At 44.3% G+C, this 18,777-nt stretch overlaps 1 protein-coding gene across 1 annotated transcript in view; it reads right to left on the bottom strand.

Annotated features, from left to right (window-relative positions):
* Positions 1 to 18,777, bottom strand: part of tmprss7 (transmembrane serine protease 7) — a 60,104-nt gene that overhangs the window by 24,590 nt on the left and 16,737 nt on the right. Inside the window, exons 4-6 of the mRNA XM_078560016.1 lie at positions 14,623 to 14,729; positions 13,800 to 13,936; positions 1,940 to 2,047 (exon numbers count right to left, since the gene is read on the bottom strand). Coding sequence (XP_078416142.1) covers positions 1,940 to 2,047; positions 13,800 to 13,936; positions 14,623 to 14,729 — 352 coding nt within the window. The remainder of the gene's footprint in view (positions 1 to 1,939; positions 2,048 to 13,799; positions 13,937 to 14,622; positions 14,730 to 18,777) is intronic.

Genomic DNA, 18,777 nt, shown 5'->3' with positions numbered 1-18,777 from the left:
TAAAAAATTGAAGAGTGTTATGACCTATCTTTATCTCACTACAGCTAGAAGTAAACTTTAAACAATTTCCTCAAAACTTCACTATTTCATTTTAAACATGGATTGGAGCAGAGATTTCCAGGTCAATACTCAAAAAGATCTCTGTAATATCATAACCAATGTTTATTCTTGTGTTGCGGCCAAACATGACATTTAAACAAAGGAAAGCTGTATTGAGCTTACTTGTCAGAACTCATATGGCTATTTGAAAACAAAAAAAACAAAAAAGGAAAACCACTCACAGCCTGAAAGAAAGCTTTTCTCTTGTTGCTCTCATTATCTTCAAACTTTTTGCTACATTTTCAGCACAGGAGGGAGCATTATGTTTTCAGAGGTCACTTCTGAAGCTTGACATTTAAGAACATCTTCTTTGAAGACAGATTTTTACAGAACAAAGGGGGAAGTGTTTGCTGTTGAGACAATGTTACTATTGCTTCTATGGCTCAATATTCCTTTTCATCGGAGTTGCATGCGTTTTATAGATGCTACCTGATTTTTTGTATTATTGCTGTTTAACTTGGTCCTATTCTGAGCCTGCTAGTAGAGCACAGCAAAGAGACTCAGGATGGAGAACACCAGTAGCAGCAGCAGTAGTTTAAAGTGGTTCAAGGCATAGGTAATGGGGATTACCTGGCATTTCAACAGCACCAGATGGGTTTCTAGCTCAGTGTCTTTACTTATTCATTATAGTTATTCTCCTGATTTTGAGCGTATTAAAAGCTGTCTAATGCATCAATGTCTTAGTATAGGAATGGATACAAAGGATTTGTTTGTGCGAATATAAATTTTGGTGTAATTTTCCATGGCATAGGTTCAACTGGATGTGTCACTTAAAGAACTTGCACCCATTCACCTCATTCCAATTGACAAGATGAGAGCCTAACATTGGTTCAGATTATGATGTAGAAGGGTATCTAATGGCATCTGCCATTAGTTAGTCTTGCCCCTGGATATTTTGATTTTAAATTTTTTGCGAAGTTGCCAGAAGTACAAGCTGACAACCTCACAATGAGGAAAACGGCATCTGAGAGAACAGAGCAAGAAATTGTATCTCCTTTAAGCAATCACATTGAAAGATTGTGAAATGAACAGCACAAGGATGGAGAAGGAAGTGTAAATTAGAGTGGATGAATTCAATATCGTCAAGTATAGAAAGAGAAATAAAGAGAGTGAAAGATTGGATGAGAGAGGAAAGAAAAAACTGATAGAAAGGAAATATAATTTACAAAGATACATTTTTAAATCTCCAATAATTAAAATCTGAGGGAATGATGCTCCACACTTGTAATAATTAATTTTCAATGCCAGAGAGGTTGATTAACAATAATTAACATTTATCTCATTGTTAAAAGTGTAGTTATGCTTGGAATGACAAGACTTATTTCTTGTGGTGAGTTTAGTTTGTAACTCCCTTGCATTTACAGCAACTTCATGAGCATTTCAATGGTGAAGCAGACAGTGAAATGCTATTTTCACAAAACTAATGGTTGAATGGCACAACCAGGTCAGCAACCTTCGGGTATTGGCATTTAAATGCGTATCTGTACCTCGCCTGAAGTTGCTGTATCATTTCTGCACAAATAACAGCAAGCACCATTAGACTTGCTGTTATTTTGGCAGCAAAACCGTTCCCAACACATATATTTTATTTCTTCATGAAAAAATGGCATACTAGATTAAGTTTTACAGTTTAGAGCTTGCAGTGGACAGCTTTGCATGACAGCAATATGTGGCAGAAATTCGTGCACAGTATTCAGCATGTGTAATTTGCAGCCTGCATAATTTTCTATCTATTAGGTTTCCCACCCCACCCCCCCCACCAACCCCCTTAAAGCTCTCTAACTACCTTATCATGAAGCCAGGGCATCTTTAAGGCAAAATATTCTTTGGAGGTACCTACAACAAAATACTTCATCACTTTCATCAAAGCAGTCATCTGATCCATCGCAACGTTGAGACTGTCGGATGCACAGACCAGTAGAGCAGACATAATATCCATTAGGACAAGCTTTAAAAAAAATGAGAATTGAGCTCATTTAATCTGCACAATGTTAACATTGTCCTAGAGGAAGTAAATGGAAGAAACAAAGTCATTAAAAGAACAACCCCACCATACATCTAAAGTAATTTAACATCGAAGTCAGATTTTGTATGTGTCCAACTGAACAAACTTGTTCAAGACAGAAACTGCATGTAATTCCTTGTGGTATTCGGACCAGGAGCAAGTGTCATACCTTTCATCTTATGAACCGTGCCTAAGGCATTTCCTAGTTTTTCGCAGTAGTAAACAGAAAGTTCTGTTGCAATCATTTCTTTCAGTTTACTAGTTCCTTTATCCTGTACTCATATGAACGATAAAGTATAATAGTGCTAAAAACCACGTATTTTCCTTCAGCAGTGACGGAAAGGCCATTCTTGAGTTTTTCTCTGGAGAAGAAAGATATAATTGTATCACTCAGTCTCGAAAACACAAATAAGCTATCAATTACAGACATGCCAGCCATATTGCTTTTAATACGGAGATTTCAAAGGGGGCTTTTTAACCACTTCTCCCACCCCCCTGTTTCCCCCCGCAGCGATGCAGCAGGCACATCATTAAAATATCCTTGGAATAATTACTGCTGTATTCCCACTCAATTCCCAATCACCACCATATTAGCCACATGCACTTTTTATTTTAGCAGCCTAGACTCCTGCCAGGGGAAAATTAATATATACAAATCAGGTGCATTTGATGTACTTAAGACCCCAATGTAATATTTTCATTAAATAGTAGAAGCGCTACTCAGCACCAAATCTGTTGTGTAAAGGCTAGTGGGATTGGTTTCAGAATGCTACTGGAAGCAATAATTAAAGTGGTTTTCAGATCATAGAGAACCAAATGCTATTGTGCTTTTTTGGATTTTTAAGGATATTTAAGCATAGAGGCTGCTTATTTCTGATGTTTCTTTTTTGCTTCATTTACCCTGAATAAGCACTGAGCTTATGATGTGTGTCATTCTTGCTGCTGTGGCCTGGATCGAGGAAAAAGACCAGAACCAGCAGCAGCAGGAGCATGCTGAACACCCAGAGGAGCCTCAGTTAGGCCTATGTGGGAGACAGCTCATAGAAGACTCCACCAGCCCCGAAGGATCTATTGGTGGAGCATGTTTTCAGGATTTGTTTGAGGGTCAGCATACAAGGAGGCTACAATTCACCAGGTATGCAACTCTTCTCTCCACCCTCCAGATGGCTAGCGCTTGCCAGTGGGTGTGAGAGTCACCACCACTCTTAAATTTACCTCAAGCTTGTTCCATAATGGAACAGGGGATATTTCCTACAACTCCCACTCTGCGGCACAATAGTGGTCCTATTGGCACCACATCAATTTAAAATAAATATGTGCCCCTGAGCAGAGCTGGGAGATGGTATTTCATTCCAATGAGCCAACTGCTGAGCTGTCCTTGCCACCATCGCCTGCTTCTGCTCACTTGTGCTGCTTGCTTCACCAAATGCAGACCCCTCTAACTCATTGCCATGGATCGGGATTCAATGCAGGAAATGCTTTAATGAATTGAGAAGAACCACAAGTATGAGTAAACTCTTCATTTCTTCATCTGTCTACATAACACTTGCCAACAGCCCTTTCCCCAGCTCCCACAGCAGTCTAAGCAATTCCTTTCCCTGCTTCACCTCCTTCACAATCAATCACAAAGGCACAATGCTCTGGATTTTCCTTCCTTAATAGTGGTGAGTGCTGAAAAGTTTGCCGTTATTGAGGGACAAAATGGCACCACAACTTCTGGCAAGCTCGCTTCTGCTGAAATCCAAAAATTGCAGTGTACCTGAATGGGCTCCAGGGGAGCCCACACTGATGGTCCCACCGTTTCTAAAATGGCAGGGACCATTAATTCGAAAACTTTTCTCTCAACTTCCATGAATTCCTCCATGCAAAATGTTAGGGCTGATAATCACAGGTGTAACTCAATGAGTCAGTTCTCCAAATTCTTATGTTCCCATCCACAAAATAAACAGTTGGTTGTTAATTGGGATTAAAATGTTTTTCATAATTTCCCCTGGCACTCATGGCTCCTCCCACCCCACACTCCTGGTTCCTCTACTCCACCGATACCTCGACTCTGGTTCCACATATCCCACTGCACTGGCTCTGATCTGACCCCCCTGCTCCCCTTCTGCCACTCCAACCCCTCAATCCCACTGATGCCAAAAGCAGCATTTGATGGAGGGAAATTCCCCTCTAACAAGTGCTGTATCTGACATTGGTAGAATTGAAGAGCTGAGGGAAGCAGGGGCTCAGGGAGTTGGGGAGAAGCCAGTGGGGCCAACATGGGGGATGGGACAGGAGCTGGGGTGAGCCTGGGAGAAGAATGGGAGGAGCTAGGGCTGCCAGGGATAGGGGTAGAAAAGCCAGGGGTGTGGACATGGAAAGTAGCAGGGGTTTCCAAGGGTGCTGGGGGAGGCAGGGGTTGAGAGGGGAACCAGGGATGTGTGGGGGAGAGAAGGTGGGGTTGCCAGGTCACATTAATATCCAAGGGACAAACCTCCATAAAACTTTTAACACTTTTCAAACAGTTTTTAAAAGTTTTGAGAAGCGTAATATCTGTTTGAAAATTAAAAACTATTGAAAAAATCTCAAAAGTCACTGAGCTAATGGCTCAGATGGCATATCTTCAGTTCATGATGTCAAAAGTGGGTGTGAATTCACCAGCAATACTCCACTCTGGAAGCCCTCACTGCTTGTCTTGACATGATGCCCTGCTGCAGGAAGAAGAGGAAGTTTTCGCACAGCCTATGGACAACGTAAGGACCTGACCTTCCTTCCATCATGAGGTCAGAAGTGGGGATGATCACTGATGTATCGTTGGTCAGTACCATTTGCAACTCCTCAGATATTGAAGCAGTCCATGCCAATGTGCAGCAAGATCTGGACAATGTTCAGGCTTGGGCAGAGAAGTGGGAAGTAACATTTTTGCCACACAAATGCCAGATCACCACAATCTCAAGCAAAAGAGAATCTAACCATCTCCCCTAGACATTCAAAGGCATTGCCATTGCTGAACACTCCACTTTCAGCATTCTGGGAGTTACTATTGACCAGAAACTGAACTGGATCAGCCACATAAATACTGTGATGCCAAGGGCAGGTCAGAGGCTGGGGATTCTGAGGTGAGTAACTCATCCCCTCACTCCCCAAAGCTTATCCACTACCTACAAGGCACAAGTCAGGAATGTGATGGAATGCTCCCCACTTGCCTAAATGAATGTGGCTCCAACAAAATTCAAGAAGCTCGACACCTTCCAGGCCAAAACAGTCCATTTGATAGGCACCCCAACCACCAACTTAAATATTCACTCTTTCCAGCATTGACACACAGTGGCACCATCTACAGGATGCACTGGAGCAACTGACCTCGACAGCACCTTCCAAACCCGTGCCCTAAGATAAGAGCAGCAGATGCATGGGAACATTACCACCTGCAGGTTCCCCTCCAAGCCACTCACCATCCTGATTTGGAAATATATTGTTGTTCCTTCACTGTCGCTGGGCCAAAATCCTTGAACCCCTTCCTTAACATCACTGAGGGTGTACCTGCACCAAATGGACTCCAGTAGTTCAAGAAGGTGGCTCACCACCATCTTCTCAAAGGCAGTAGGGATGGATGATAAATGCTGGCCTGGCCAGCAATGTCCACATCCCATGGAAAAATTAAAAAAAGATATGGATGTTTTTGGGCAGTCAGTGGCAAACGCCGCAGCTTTGGCACATAGAGGAACACCTGGCCTACTTCTCATTCTCATTCCAAAAGCACACTCACCTCCTGCTTGATGCTTTCATAGCAGTTACTAACAGCATCCCGCTCTTACATGGTAGCAACTTTAGAACCTGGAACTGCACTTGTGACACCTTTCTTACCTTTGTCCAGCCCTTGCTATCCATTGAACAGCTCCTTATCCTGCTTACATCCTGTCCTTCTCTATTTCCCAGCATATTCACTATATGCAGACACTCTATACATGCATTTTCCTTTCAATAGCCTATCACGTTCATCCTCTTGTTTTTGAAGGAGAAAATGGCATGAAATATAAAGGTCAGAACTAAGAGTAGGGAAGGAACATCCATCACCATAACTGCAATCAAGTTGGAACATTGGAAATCAGTGACCCTTCAAGAACAATGAAAATTGGAGATTAAGGCTAGTGGTTTATTTGAGCACCATGTCTGCCCATTATTTCTACCCCAGTTAAGGTCCAGTAGCTGTTTGGCAATAAAGACTGAGACTGGCTTCTTCAAACAGAGTTTTATTTTTAGTGCATGAAACTCTACCAACCAACTTGTCGCACCTGTTATCCCTTTTATACAACCAGATGGGTACTTAGGTTGTTAACTAATAATTAGCAATTGGACTCCTTTAACTGTTTCCTTCCCTAACAACCCCTTCATGTACCTCACGACAACTGCAAGCTACATTTTGAGGCATGTCGTCTGCTACTGTGCAACCATTAGTGCCATGCTAACTCTTGTCCCCTTTCTCTTTCCTCTAGGTCCTTCTCAGCAGCTAAGCCACAGAGAAACACAATCCTTCTGTGGATGCAGTCACAGACACTATCCTTTAATGCACCAACAGAGGCATTTGGCATTTTGTATGGATCAGTCATCTCTCCCCAAATCTGCTGTATGTTGGTCTTTGCAATCTTCTTCCCATTTGTAGGAAAAAGAATATCGCTCATTGCTCTAACCCCTTCTACAGCAGTAGAATTTAACAACAGTCTTTCAACTCATTTTGAAGTTTCAGTTCTTTATTAGTATACTGAGGGAAATAATGATGGAAATTGTGAAGGCACTGGTCATCATCATTCAATCCGCCTTAGATACAGGGGTGGTGCCAGGGGACTGGAGATTTGCAAATGTTACAGGCTTGTTGAGAAAAGGCTGCAAACCATCAACTACAAGCCAGACAGTTTAACTGCGGTACTGGAAAAGCTTTTAGCAATGCTGATCCAGGACAAAATTAAAAGTCTCCTGGACAAATGTGGGTTAATTAAGGAATGCTAATTTGGATTTGTTAAGGGCAAATTATGTTTAACTAACTTGATTGAGTTTTTTGATGAGGCAACAGAGAGGGAAGATAAGGGTAATGCGGTTGATGGTGTATACGTCAATTTCCAAAAAGTGTTGGACAATATGCCACATAACAGGCTTGTCAGCAAAGTTGAAGCCCATGGAATAAAAGAGACGTGACAGCATGAATACAAAGTTGCCCGAATGGCAGGAGACGGAGAGGAGTGGCGAACTGTTGTTTTTTGGACTGGAGGAAAGTATACAGTGGGGTTCCCCAGGTGTCAGTATGAGGACCACTGTATTTCCTGAACTATACTAATGACCTAGACTTGGGTGTGCAGGGCACAATTTCAAAGTTTATGAATGACTCAAAACTTGGAGGTATTATGAACTGTGACGAGGATAATGCCAGACTTCAAGAGGACATAGACAGGTTGGTGGAATGGGCGGACACATGGCAGATTAAATTTAATCCAGAGAAATGTAAAGTGATACATTTTTGTAGAAAGAATGAGAAAAGGCCATATAAAATAAAGGATACAATTTTAAAGGAGATGCAGGAGCAGAGGGACCTGGAAGTGTATGTACAGGGCAGTTTGAGAAGATGGTTAGTAAGGCATTGAGTACAAAAGCAAGAAAGTTATGGTGAACCTCTATAAAGACGAATTCAGCCTCAACTGAAGTATTGTGTCCAATTCTGCACAGATATGTTAGGAACGAGGTAAAATATTAGACCGAGTGCAGAAAAATTTACAAAAATGGTTCCAGGGTTGAGGGACTTCAGTTACAAGGATAAATTGGAGAAGTTGGAGTTGTTCTCCTTAGAGAAGAGAAGGTTGAGAGGAGATTTGATAGAGATGTTAAAATCATGAGGTCAGAATATAGAGGAAGAAACTGTTCCCATTGGTAGAAGGGTCAAGAATCAAAGGACAATGATTTAAAGTGAATGGCAAAAGAAGCAAAGGTGAGATGAGGAAAAACTATTTTACACAGACTTAGTTAGTTGGTTAGGATCTGGAATACACTGGCTGAGGGAGTGTCTAGGCAGATTCCATCATGGCGTTCAAAACAGAATTTAATAATTAACTGAGGAGAAGGAATTTGCAGGGTTACAGGGAAAAGGAAGTTTGCTGAATTGCTTCTACTGGCATGGACATGACCAGCCAAATGGCTCCTTGTGTGCTGTAACAGTTCGATGATTCTAAGTTGATGAGGTGCATTCACCTTTAAATAGGCCTCAGGTGGCCTCCAGGAAACACCACTGTGAAAGTGGGTAGGCTGTCTGTTTTTGGCATAACTGGGTGGGAAACCTGCCAGTTTGGTACAAATTAGGCCCACAGGAAGTGCTAGAAAAAGAACTTACCTGCTAGATCTGACATTGCTTATCTCCCTTTAGTTGCCAGGTTTCCCGAGCTCTGGTACATCTAGCTCATAGCCATTAAATTCAAATAGCTGCTAAAACCTGAGAATGCAGCCTCATTATCATATTAAAATTACTGTCCCATTTCTTGAAATCAAATTACCAATCCTACAACCTAAAGACGTCTCAATGGCCATGTTTAATATATTGAAGAATTTAGCATTCTCCCCAAACCCTCTCCTACCTCTTCCCTACATGAGGCAGAATTTTTCAGATGGTGTGGTTGGAAGAAGTTGGCGGGGAATGCACCACACCGCCCCCCCGCCCCTCCCCCCCGCCCCAACCCGCTCCTAACAGCTGCTCCGTGGCCAGTTAACGCTCTGTGGAGCTCGAATCTGATTGGCTGGATGCTCTCTAGCCCCCACCAGCACCACCAGGAATGGGTGCCACTGCTGGGACTGCACTAAGTCCCAGTGACCAAAGTGCCGGGTGCAAAGAATGCAGGTAAGTATGGGGGACCCTTGGCGGGGCCAGGAGAGGTGGTCTGGAGGGGATGGGGGTGTTGGAGGGGTGGGAACTGCATTGCAAAGGCTAGGGGCACACCTTGAGGTGGGGGGGAGCAGAATCTGTGAGGGAGGCACACCCCCTTCCCACCGGAGACCCTTCCCACCCCACCCCTCGTCCCTGACCTCCTCCCACCAGTCTAAAAATTGTGGCCAGATGGGAACTGGCTTTTAAGTGACCATTAATTGGCAACAATTGCGGCAAGGGCAGGCAGGCAGGCCACTGTAAGCCTCACCCGCACTCCCTGTAAAATCGCTGCAAGGTTGGGGTGAGCGGGTAGGGCACCCATGGAATTATATGGATCCACGCCTCCTCTCACCTGCAAGCCTGCTGGCAGAGAACTGTAAAATTCTGCCCATGATCTTTTACAACCTTGGATCTTTGCAGCTTTCAACCATCTTTCTGCTAATCTTGGAGCAATTCTTTTTCACTAACCCTTGGTGTTTCAACAGAAGATTGTCCTGGCCATTGTGCCAGACTTCTATGACCAATAACCAAACATGCAAAATATGCAGGTTTTTTTTGGACCACACTGTTGCAGAGTCCCTTACTTTAACATTACGTGTTGCCTTTCGTGAAATCCCTTGACAACTGCCCTTAAGCAAACGATTTTATGGGCATACAATTCTTAATATTTTCTTGTGGTAAAGTAAGGTACCCTGTCCCTTTAAGAGAATGCAAGTGTACTGATCATGTGACAGCACTGACGGAATCACTGTACAGCAAGAGCAACTGGGAACTGTAAGTCTAGCTCTGGAGGTTTCTGAGTGAGCATGTATGATCTGGTGCTCTGCCCTATTTCTCAATAAGCCAGCACTGTCTATTCTTACATCAGTCTCTCCTTGTTATTGATTGTAAGCAGCAATTGATGAGTACATAGGATGGCGTGCAGTTCGAGATCGGTTGGCCAATGAACTCATTTACCCAAGACATAAAAATGGTGATGAGGACAAAAACATTGCAAGACCCCTGAGTGGGAATCCACAAGATGGGTGAGCAATGCATTGGAAAAAGCATCTGTATTTAACTTGTAAAATAGGCGATAGCCAGCAATCAGGGCAGAAAACAGTGCTGCAGTTCAAATTTTTTTAAAAACCCTGCAGAATCGCGATCGCAGGGATCCCACCAAAGCTCAAAAAGAGCGTGAAACCCAGCAGAGAAAATCCGATAGCTGCAGAGACAGAGTTAAAAAAATCGGTGACTGCTCTTAAAGCGGCAATATATTTAAAAGGGTAAATACATGAAAAATGGCTATGGACAGAAAATTATGAGACCCCAGAGAGAGCGCGATTCCGCTGTAAGCCAAACACCTAAATTCGTCATTACCTGGAAAGCCTATCGGAAGTGCAGTCCCCTTGCAGTAATCATGATGACGCAGATCGGGCGTGTCGATCCATTCGACCCCATTTCAGATGACTGGTCTCAGTATGTCGAACGCCTCGCATTCTCTTTTGCTGCTAACGACATTGTGGGTAGGAGGAGAAGAGGGCAATTCTTTTGTCCTCCTTCAGGAGCAAAACATATGGGCTGATCCGCAGACCTACATCACCTAGCCCCAGACTCAAAGACTTTCAACGAGTTAGTAAAAATTGCACAGACCCACCTGAGACCAAAGCCCTCAGCTACGATGCAGTGCTTCAAGTTCAATTCAAGGAATAGGCTTCCAGAGGAGACAATAGCTGACTATGTGGCTATTTTAAAGGCATTAGGTGAGAATTGCGAATTCGGAACATCCATTAGTGATATGTTGAAAGACCGGCTGATATGCGGGATTGGAGATGATACTATCCAAAGGTGTTTGCTATCCAAACCCAGTCTAGACTTCCATGAGGCATTAGAATTAGCTACCGCGATGGAGAGTGCTGTTAGAAATTCCGAAGTTATAAAAGATACACAAAATGGTGCCATCCATTTGGCCAAGCAGGACAATCCGGCGACAAAAGCTGCAAAAATGTCGGACTCTACAGAAAGGCGGAAAATTCCATCTAGCTCCAGACCAGAGAAAAACAACGATACTGCAGTGAAAACCCACCAAATGAACAAGAGAAATACATCCAGGCCTCCAGTGAGCGAACGACAACTCAAACAAGTCGAGTGTTTTTTCTGCCACCGCTATGGCCAGGACAGGCGGCACTGCAGAGAAAGGCTAAAACAATAGTATAAAGGCAGAAGGTAAAATTGTGAAATATGCCTCATGGAAGAGCCAGAAGAAATAGAATCAGACATCCATTCATTATATAACCTCAAAGTGGGTAGAACTGAGCCAATACAAGAAACCATAATGATCAACGGACAGCCCATTAAGAGGGAAGTTGATACGGGAGCATCGATGTCCGTGATTGGAGAGCATACATTTAGACACCTGAGTAAAGGAACCCAGCCTTTGAAGTTAGAAGTTTCAGACACAATGCTGAGGTCATACACGGGCAAAGAAATAAGACTAAAAGGGTTATGTCAAGTCTTGGCGACGTGAGGAGATCAATCTGAAAGGTTGCCCTTGTTAGTGACAGCTGGAGAGGGCCCCAGTTTAATAGGCTGCAACTGGCTCAAAAAGATTAAATTGAAATTGGCCAAAATTTTTCAAATTACAACGAAAGGCTGACAGGAATTGTTGCAAAAGTATGCTTCTGTTTTCAACGCCACATTAGGAAGGATTCCAGGGCTACAGGCCAGGATCCATGTGGACCCAAACACAAACCCCAGATTTATAAGAGCCAGACCAGTCCCTTATGTTCTATGGGACAAAGTTGAAACCGAACTAAACAGGTTGGAAAAATTGGGCATCCTGCAACCAGTGCAATTTTCTGAGTGGGCAGCAACTGTCATACCTGTACTGAAGCCGGATCAAAGCGTACATTTGTGCGGTGACTACAAACGAACTGTAAGTAAAGTGGCCAGACTGGATAGTAATACTAAGATTGAGGAGTTATATTCAAAGTTGGCAGGGGGCACCACATATTCAATATTAGATATGAATCATGCTTACCAGCAGGTCAAGTTGAAAAAGGACACTAGAGCATTTGTCCCCATTAATACGCATCGTGGATTTTATTAATATACAAGATTGCCCTTTGGGGAGTCCTCTGCATGCACTATTTTTCAGAGGGCTATGGAAAACCTGCTTCAATGTTTACCCCATGTTGTCGTTTACTTGGATGAAGTTTTGGTCACTGGACTAACCGATGAGGAGCACTTAGCAAATCTGGAGGAGGTGCTCAAAAGATTCGCCCAAGCGGGGGTACGCTTAAAGAAGGAAAAATGCCTGTTTCAAGCCAGAGAGGTAATTTACTTGGGCCACAAGGTTGATGTGCAGGGCCTGCACCCTTTGGAAGAGAAAGTCCAGGCCGTTCGTGAGGCACCTGCCCCGAGAAATACCTGCTGGGATTATTTGGCAAAGACAAGTCGATACCCCCCATTGCATCTGTTCACATAAGGAGATGGGTGCTCATATTAGCTGCCTATAGATACACTTTTGTTCATCGATCAGGTACTCAAATCGCACATGCTGACGCACTAAGCCAGACATGGGCATGAAAGAACTTTTACAGTAGGAGATGCGGTCCTCACAAAGAACTTTGGCAATGAGCCAAATTGGTTGCTGGATGAGTTCAGCGCTGTAACTGGATCCCCCCTCCTATAGTATAATGGTAAATGGCTGAGTAATTCAACAATGCATGGATCATCTCTGCCAAAGAACGCCAATTCCACAAGGCGAAATGCAGTCATCTGTGAGTCAGCTCCACAGGTAGAGGAAAGGTCACGTGACTCGGAAGTGTCAGTGGGGCCTGCGGAGCCCGAGGGAGTCGGAGAGTCCAACCTGCCAGTACCCACTCAGGGACCTAGTGGGCAGCTAGCCCCTGAAAAGGAGGTCTCAGAGACACTAGCCGAGGTTGTTGGGCTACGACGCTCAACCCATCAAAGAAAGCCTCCTGAGAGAATTGACCTGTTAATAATTAATGTGTAAATAGTTAATGTGTTTTAAGTTTGTTAGCTATACTTTTAAGTAAAGTGGGAGGGATGTGGTAAAGTGAGGTGCCCTGTACCTTTAAGAGAATGCAAATGTACTGATTATGTGACAGCATTGACAAATCACTGTACAGCAAGGACAACTGGGAACTGTAAGTCTAGTTCTAGAGGTTTCTGAGTGAGCACGTATGATCTGGTGCTCTGGCCTATGTCTCAATGAACCATCACTGTTTATTCTTACATTGGAATCTCCTCGTTATTGATTGCAAGCAGCAATTGATGAGAACATAGGAAAGCGTGCAGTTAGAGTTCGGTTGGCCAACGAACTTATTTACCCAAGACATTAAATGTCTACACTTTCAATGTTGGCACCTCTGCAATTAATAAGACCATTTCATTTCCATCTCTGGCTTCCTTCTTTCTTTCACAGTAGACATGATGGTACAACAGATAATTATACCCCCCATTATAATGTCATGTATGGTCAGTAGGATAAAAGGCTAACAAAATCCCATTTCACTTTTCTCTCCACACCGATAACAAGAGACATTCCATTTGGAAATCTAAGTAGAAACTGGTAAAAATAACTTGCAAATGTCATAGAAAAACTCAAGCGACACAGAGCCCCAATGTAATGCATGGCCATTGGGTTAAATAGGAGCCTAATTCTTATTCTACCATGCTACCATGTTTGCAGTTCCTGACATTCTTAGCTTTGCTCAGTCAGATACAGTGAGCAACCATTCAGTAATTCTACAGTTGCAAGAAGTACACAAACGTATTTAAAATAATGAATACAAAGATCCTTACGTTGGCTGATGTTGTAAGTGCTGTACTCTGCTAGAAATGCCTTGTCTGATTGTTTTCCACTGCACTGGAACATGATATTGACCAGGAAATTAGCTATGTGGAACACTGTCTGGTGATCTATTTGATAACCACAGTACCTAAATGAAAAGAATATCATACAATTACGATGTTGAACAGACCAATATTTTTCAATATTCTGATGAATATTGGAGCTGGATCTCAGACTGAGAAAAACATGTTTTGATTAACAAAGTATCATCTCCTCCTCAAAATAATAAATATTTATTCAGTACCTTGTTCGGGTTTTTGTGAACAAGAGGGTCTGCTGCCACCTTAACTGAGAGAACCTAAATAATTTGGGCTAGTTCAGATAACCTGAGGAAAATGACTTCATCCACATCAAAGTACACAATTTTTGATTTTGAAACAGGCAAAGCTTTTTTTTATTCAACAAATAAAAGGCCCATAAACATAAGCCTTGTTTATGTTCTACCCATTGACCCCTCTACCATCACAATGTGAATGCATCTGGACGATTTTGGCTCATTCTGATTCTATCTGTGGTAGTTTTTCCAGCAGTTTTTGCAGGTCCACTGCAATCTCTCCTCCCAAATTCAGGACACTTATATCATCACCAACGGGTCTACAAATGTCCTGCTATCAAGTGGTTTCATAACATATTTCTTATAACATCTAATGCTTTTTGCTGATGAGTTATCACTGCATAATAAATGGCAATGGAAAAGAGCAAAATAAAATACACTAAATGATAACTTTTTTACGAAGATGCAATACAAGAAACAATAAAAATTCCAATTCTTACATTTTTTCATTTATTTTCCACCAGCCATGATCACATCTTTCAAGTCCCTTTTCCTTCACAGTGTAGTTATGAAATTTCAATGCTAGTCCAAAAGAAGGCCGGGATGTCTGATAAACACACAACACAATGTTCGTCAAAGTAACTTTTGGGATACTAGAGCTCCTTTTTAATTTATATTTGTCTTATCCACTATTTTCATTTTGAACCTCCAACTATAAGTTCAGGACATGGTGCGTCATAGAAATGTATAAGCACCATTTGTTATCAAGCTTTTGCTGGAATATTTTCCTTCAACCAGCCTCCAAAGTCTCACCACTTTCACCCTGGGAGAGTCCTTTCTCAGTGAGGTGAATAGTCCATTTAGTGATCCAGCCAAAACATGGCTGTACTTTTTTCCAGATGTTACATTAACTGCAATGACAGTCAGATCTGTCTGGATACCCCACTGCACCATTTGAACTCAAGTGTACCTTGCATAACATGGGAGGGCTCCAGAAACACAAAGAAATGGGGAAAAAAGGGCTTAAAGCAAAAATCAAGCAGAAATGAATTCCATGGGACTGGGTTTTACCGTCGGTGAGCGGGAGCGGGGCCCGTTCACCGGCGTGTAAAATGACGTGTGGTGATGTCGGGCGGAACTCCCGACGTCACCATGCCCCATTTAAATTTTCAGGCCAATTGAGGCCAAGGACAGATCAATTAAAGTAATTAGTGGACCTCATGTAGGGTTTTAAAAATGTTAATAAAGTTTTTTTTGGAAATTATGAACATGTCCCGACTCATGTGACATTGTCACATGAGGGGACATGTAAGGGAAATTTCTTTTTTCTATTTTTAATATTTTTGAAAGTACAGGTGATCTTCCTGAGGCAGCACTTAGCCTCAGGGAGGTGAGTGTGCTCTTTCGTGTGCACGCGCAAAAGAGTGCACTCTCGATTTTAGGCATTCTCCCCCACCCGCACAGGGAGCACATAGCACTTCCCTGCGGACGTCACGCTGGGCGGGCCTTAATTGGCCCACCCACGTAAAATGGCGCTGTGCCTCCGATCAGGGGCGCCGATCAGAAGCGCGCCCGCACGCACCTGTCCATCAACCTCCCCCACCCCCCCAACCGGGGTGGGGGTGGAGGGGGGAATTCAGTCCCATGAGTTTCCTCTCCAAGAAAGATTCCCATGTTATTTCTGTAAGTGTGTCATAAGTGGTGAGGAAATTGACCCTTATGGTGTTTCTAGCCTCCACATGCCCTCACAGAAATCTTGATTTTTCAGTTTATTCTTCAAGTCAGATATCAGGTGAACTAAAGCCTTGAATCGCAAAAAAAAAATTCCTGTGGCAACTTTTCTGAAACTACTGTCCAAACAAATAAACCTTTGCAACAGCATTGCCCCTCAGGAGAGGTGCAGTATGGTCACCTTTAGTAAATAACTTTGCCAATTTTCAAAGTCCGAGACAACATTTTCCTTTGGAGCTGGGTTTCAGTTGATAAGGGCCCAGTCTTATCATCTGGATTCCATTGCCAAATAGGATCACAGAATTTCACAGCAGAGAAAAAAATAATTTGGCCCTTCATGTCAGTGCCATTTGCCTGAAAGAGCTAAATGGGATTAAGGCAGAAGCTGAATAACCATAAACAAATGTTGAAAAAAATTAATTAAAATATTTTTTATTTTAGAAATCATGGGCCAGGATTTTTAGCTCGGCTGGTGGGCGCGTGCCCGACCCGACCGAGCGTGAAATGACGCACGATGTTGGCCGAGCGTGCCGACGTCAACACGCAGTCGCACATGCCGGAGCTGGCAGCGCGCCTGCCTGCAATTAAAAGGCCTATTAAGGCCATTAAGTTATCAATTGACGTTAATTTTTTACAGCCTGCTCAACCAATGGTTGGCGGGCAGGCAAAAAGGCCAAGCGGCCTTTGCATTTTTTTGGAAACCCCTCATCCATGGGCAGGATGAAGTTTTCAAAAGCAAATACAAACAAATTATTTTTTAATTGAAAACATGTCCCTGCCCATGTGACAGAGTCACATGAGGGGACATGTTTCATTACATTTCCCTGCTCTTCATTATTTTTTTAAATACCTCTTCAACTCCCTGAGGCAGCTCCATTCCTCAGGGAGATTATTCAGCGCTCTCTCGCGTGCATGCGCAAAGTTCGTGCTAGGCCTGCTCGCCCTCCTCCCCTCACCCGCACAGGCAGCGCTGAGTGCTGCAGCTCGCATATCACACTGGGTGGGCCTTCATTGGTGGTGGTTGGCTTCCCGACTGCCCCTGCCAATCCCGCATGCCAAGGGCAAAATTCTGCCCATGGAATTTTATAGGCTGTAACATCCAAGCTCCCCAGCATAGGATTTGGGGGAATACCCCAAAATGCGCAGGGGAATCCCTCTGGGAAATTCCCAGGTAAGGGGTAGCACAGCAATTGCCCAGAAGTGCGCACTTCCTCTGGACAATTGTGCTGTGCTGGGAATCATCCGAAAACGTGGCTTAAACCACAAACTTCGAACGTTTCCATCAGTGTTATGCCAATAGTTAACTAGAAAAAGTTAGAATTAAAACCTCTTCTAGCTTCTGGGTACCTATTGTAAAGATCTAGACCAACCCCACAGGACTCCCCCAAAGCCCCTGATTCCCCCCTCCCCCAAGGGGCTCCCCCACCCCTCAACCCACCCAATCCCCAGCCCGCCAACCCACCCAACCCCCACCCCTCCAACGCCCAACTTCTGATCCCCCAACCCCGACCTTCAATCCCCACCTTCCTGACCTCCAATCCCCTACCCCGTGATCTCTGATCCCCCAACTCCCCGTCCCTCCGATCCCCCAACACCCTGACCTCCAACAACCCCCCCAACCTTGTTCCCCCTTCCGCCTTCCCCTCGGACCCCTTCAAACCCCACTTCAATTCCTTATGGACTTCCGACTGCCTCCCCACCACCCTCCACAGATTTCCAAAGCCCCGCCGCCCCCACAGTGGGACCTCCAACTGAACCCCCCCTTCCCCACCCCCTATCTGCTTTCTTTAGACACTTATCTTCCCCCCTGGCCTGTCAATTTCCCTGGCTCTTTAAACTTACCAGCTTTACGACAGCAAATGCAGTACATAAGGGGGCGTGGCCACCTTGAATCTGCCGGAGCTGCCTTTCACTTGGGTTTGCTAGGAGCCTTCCGATGCAGGCCCCAAGCAGCTCCGGCAAACGGAAGGGGCAGCGTCATTTTCAAGACCAAGTAAGAATGTATTTATTTCTTCTAATTCCTGCGGGCCAACACTTTCCCACTATTGGAAGTTATGGCCCAATATTTTATTCTGAGGGAGTGGTATGCCACATTTATAAACTTTGCTATTCAGGGCCAAAGAGATTGTTCCGCTGTAAATATGAGTTAATACGGTGTTGGAGACTCTGTTACACTTCATTCAATAAGTCTTAATAGGCCATAGCCTCCGTGGAGAGGCAATCATAGTCGGATTGCCACTTGGCTCGTATTTACTTACACTAAAATGCAGCCGCATCTTCCTCATTCGACCTTCCGACTCGGCCTGGGTGAGAAAAGTGTAGTGTAGCTATCCAGGGATCATCTCAGTCGAGTGGAGGAGATTCGGGCGAAAGGAAGGCACGCCCCTTTTTTTACGGCATGAGCTACCATAGAGCAGGTAAGTTTAAAGGTTCAGCCACTTTGAGGAGCCAGGGAGCATGTAAGTGTATAAGGTGAGTGGGTAGGACGGGGGGATGGGTGGGACGGGCAGGATGGTCGGGTGGGGTGGTTAGGTTTGTTGGGGGTGTAGGATGGTCGGGGTGGGTAGGATGGTTGGGGATGGTAGGACGGGTCGGAGTGGGGGAAGGATGATCGGGAGAGGGAAGCAAAGACGGTGGTTGGTGGGGGAGGGTCAGATGGTTGGGGGAGGTTTTGTGGTCGTTGGGGGTGGGGTGGTGTCGGATGGTCAGAGGGGCTGGTTGGGAGGGATCAGGTGAGGCTAGCCAGAAAATGGGGCAGCAGAAGGAAGGGCAGGAAAGGCAGTCAGGTGGGTGGGGGGTTGTCAGGAGGTCGGGAAGGCAGTTGAGGGGTGGGCAGTGGTCACTGGGGTGAGGTGGCAGTTGTGGCGGGTGGCAGTCTAGGCATTTGGGTGGGGGCAGTCGGGGGAGTTCCTGTGGAGGTCAGG

Source organism: Cetorhinus maximus, chromosome 16 (assembly GCF_964194155.1).
Source record: "Cetorhinus maximus chromosome 16, sCetMax3.hap1.1, whole genome shotgun sequence".
Taxonomy (NCBI): domain Eukaryota; kingdom Metazoa; phylum Chordata; class Chondrichthyes; order Lamniformes; family Cetorhinidae; genus Cetorhinus; species Cetorhinus maximus.
Note: the sequence above shows the minus strand (reverse complement) of the source record. Positions and strands in the feature narration are given on the sequence as shown.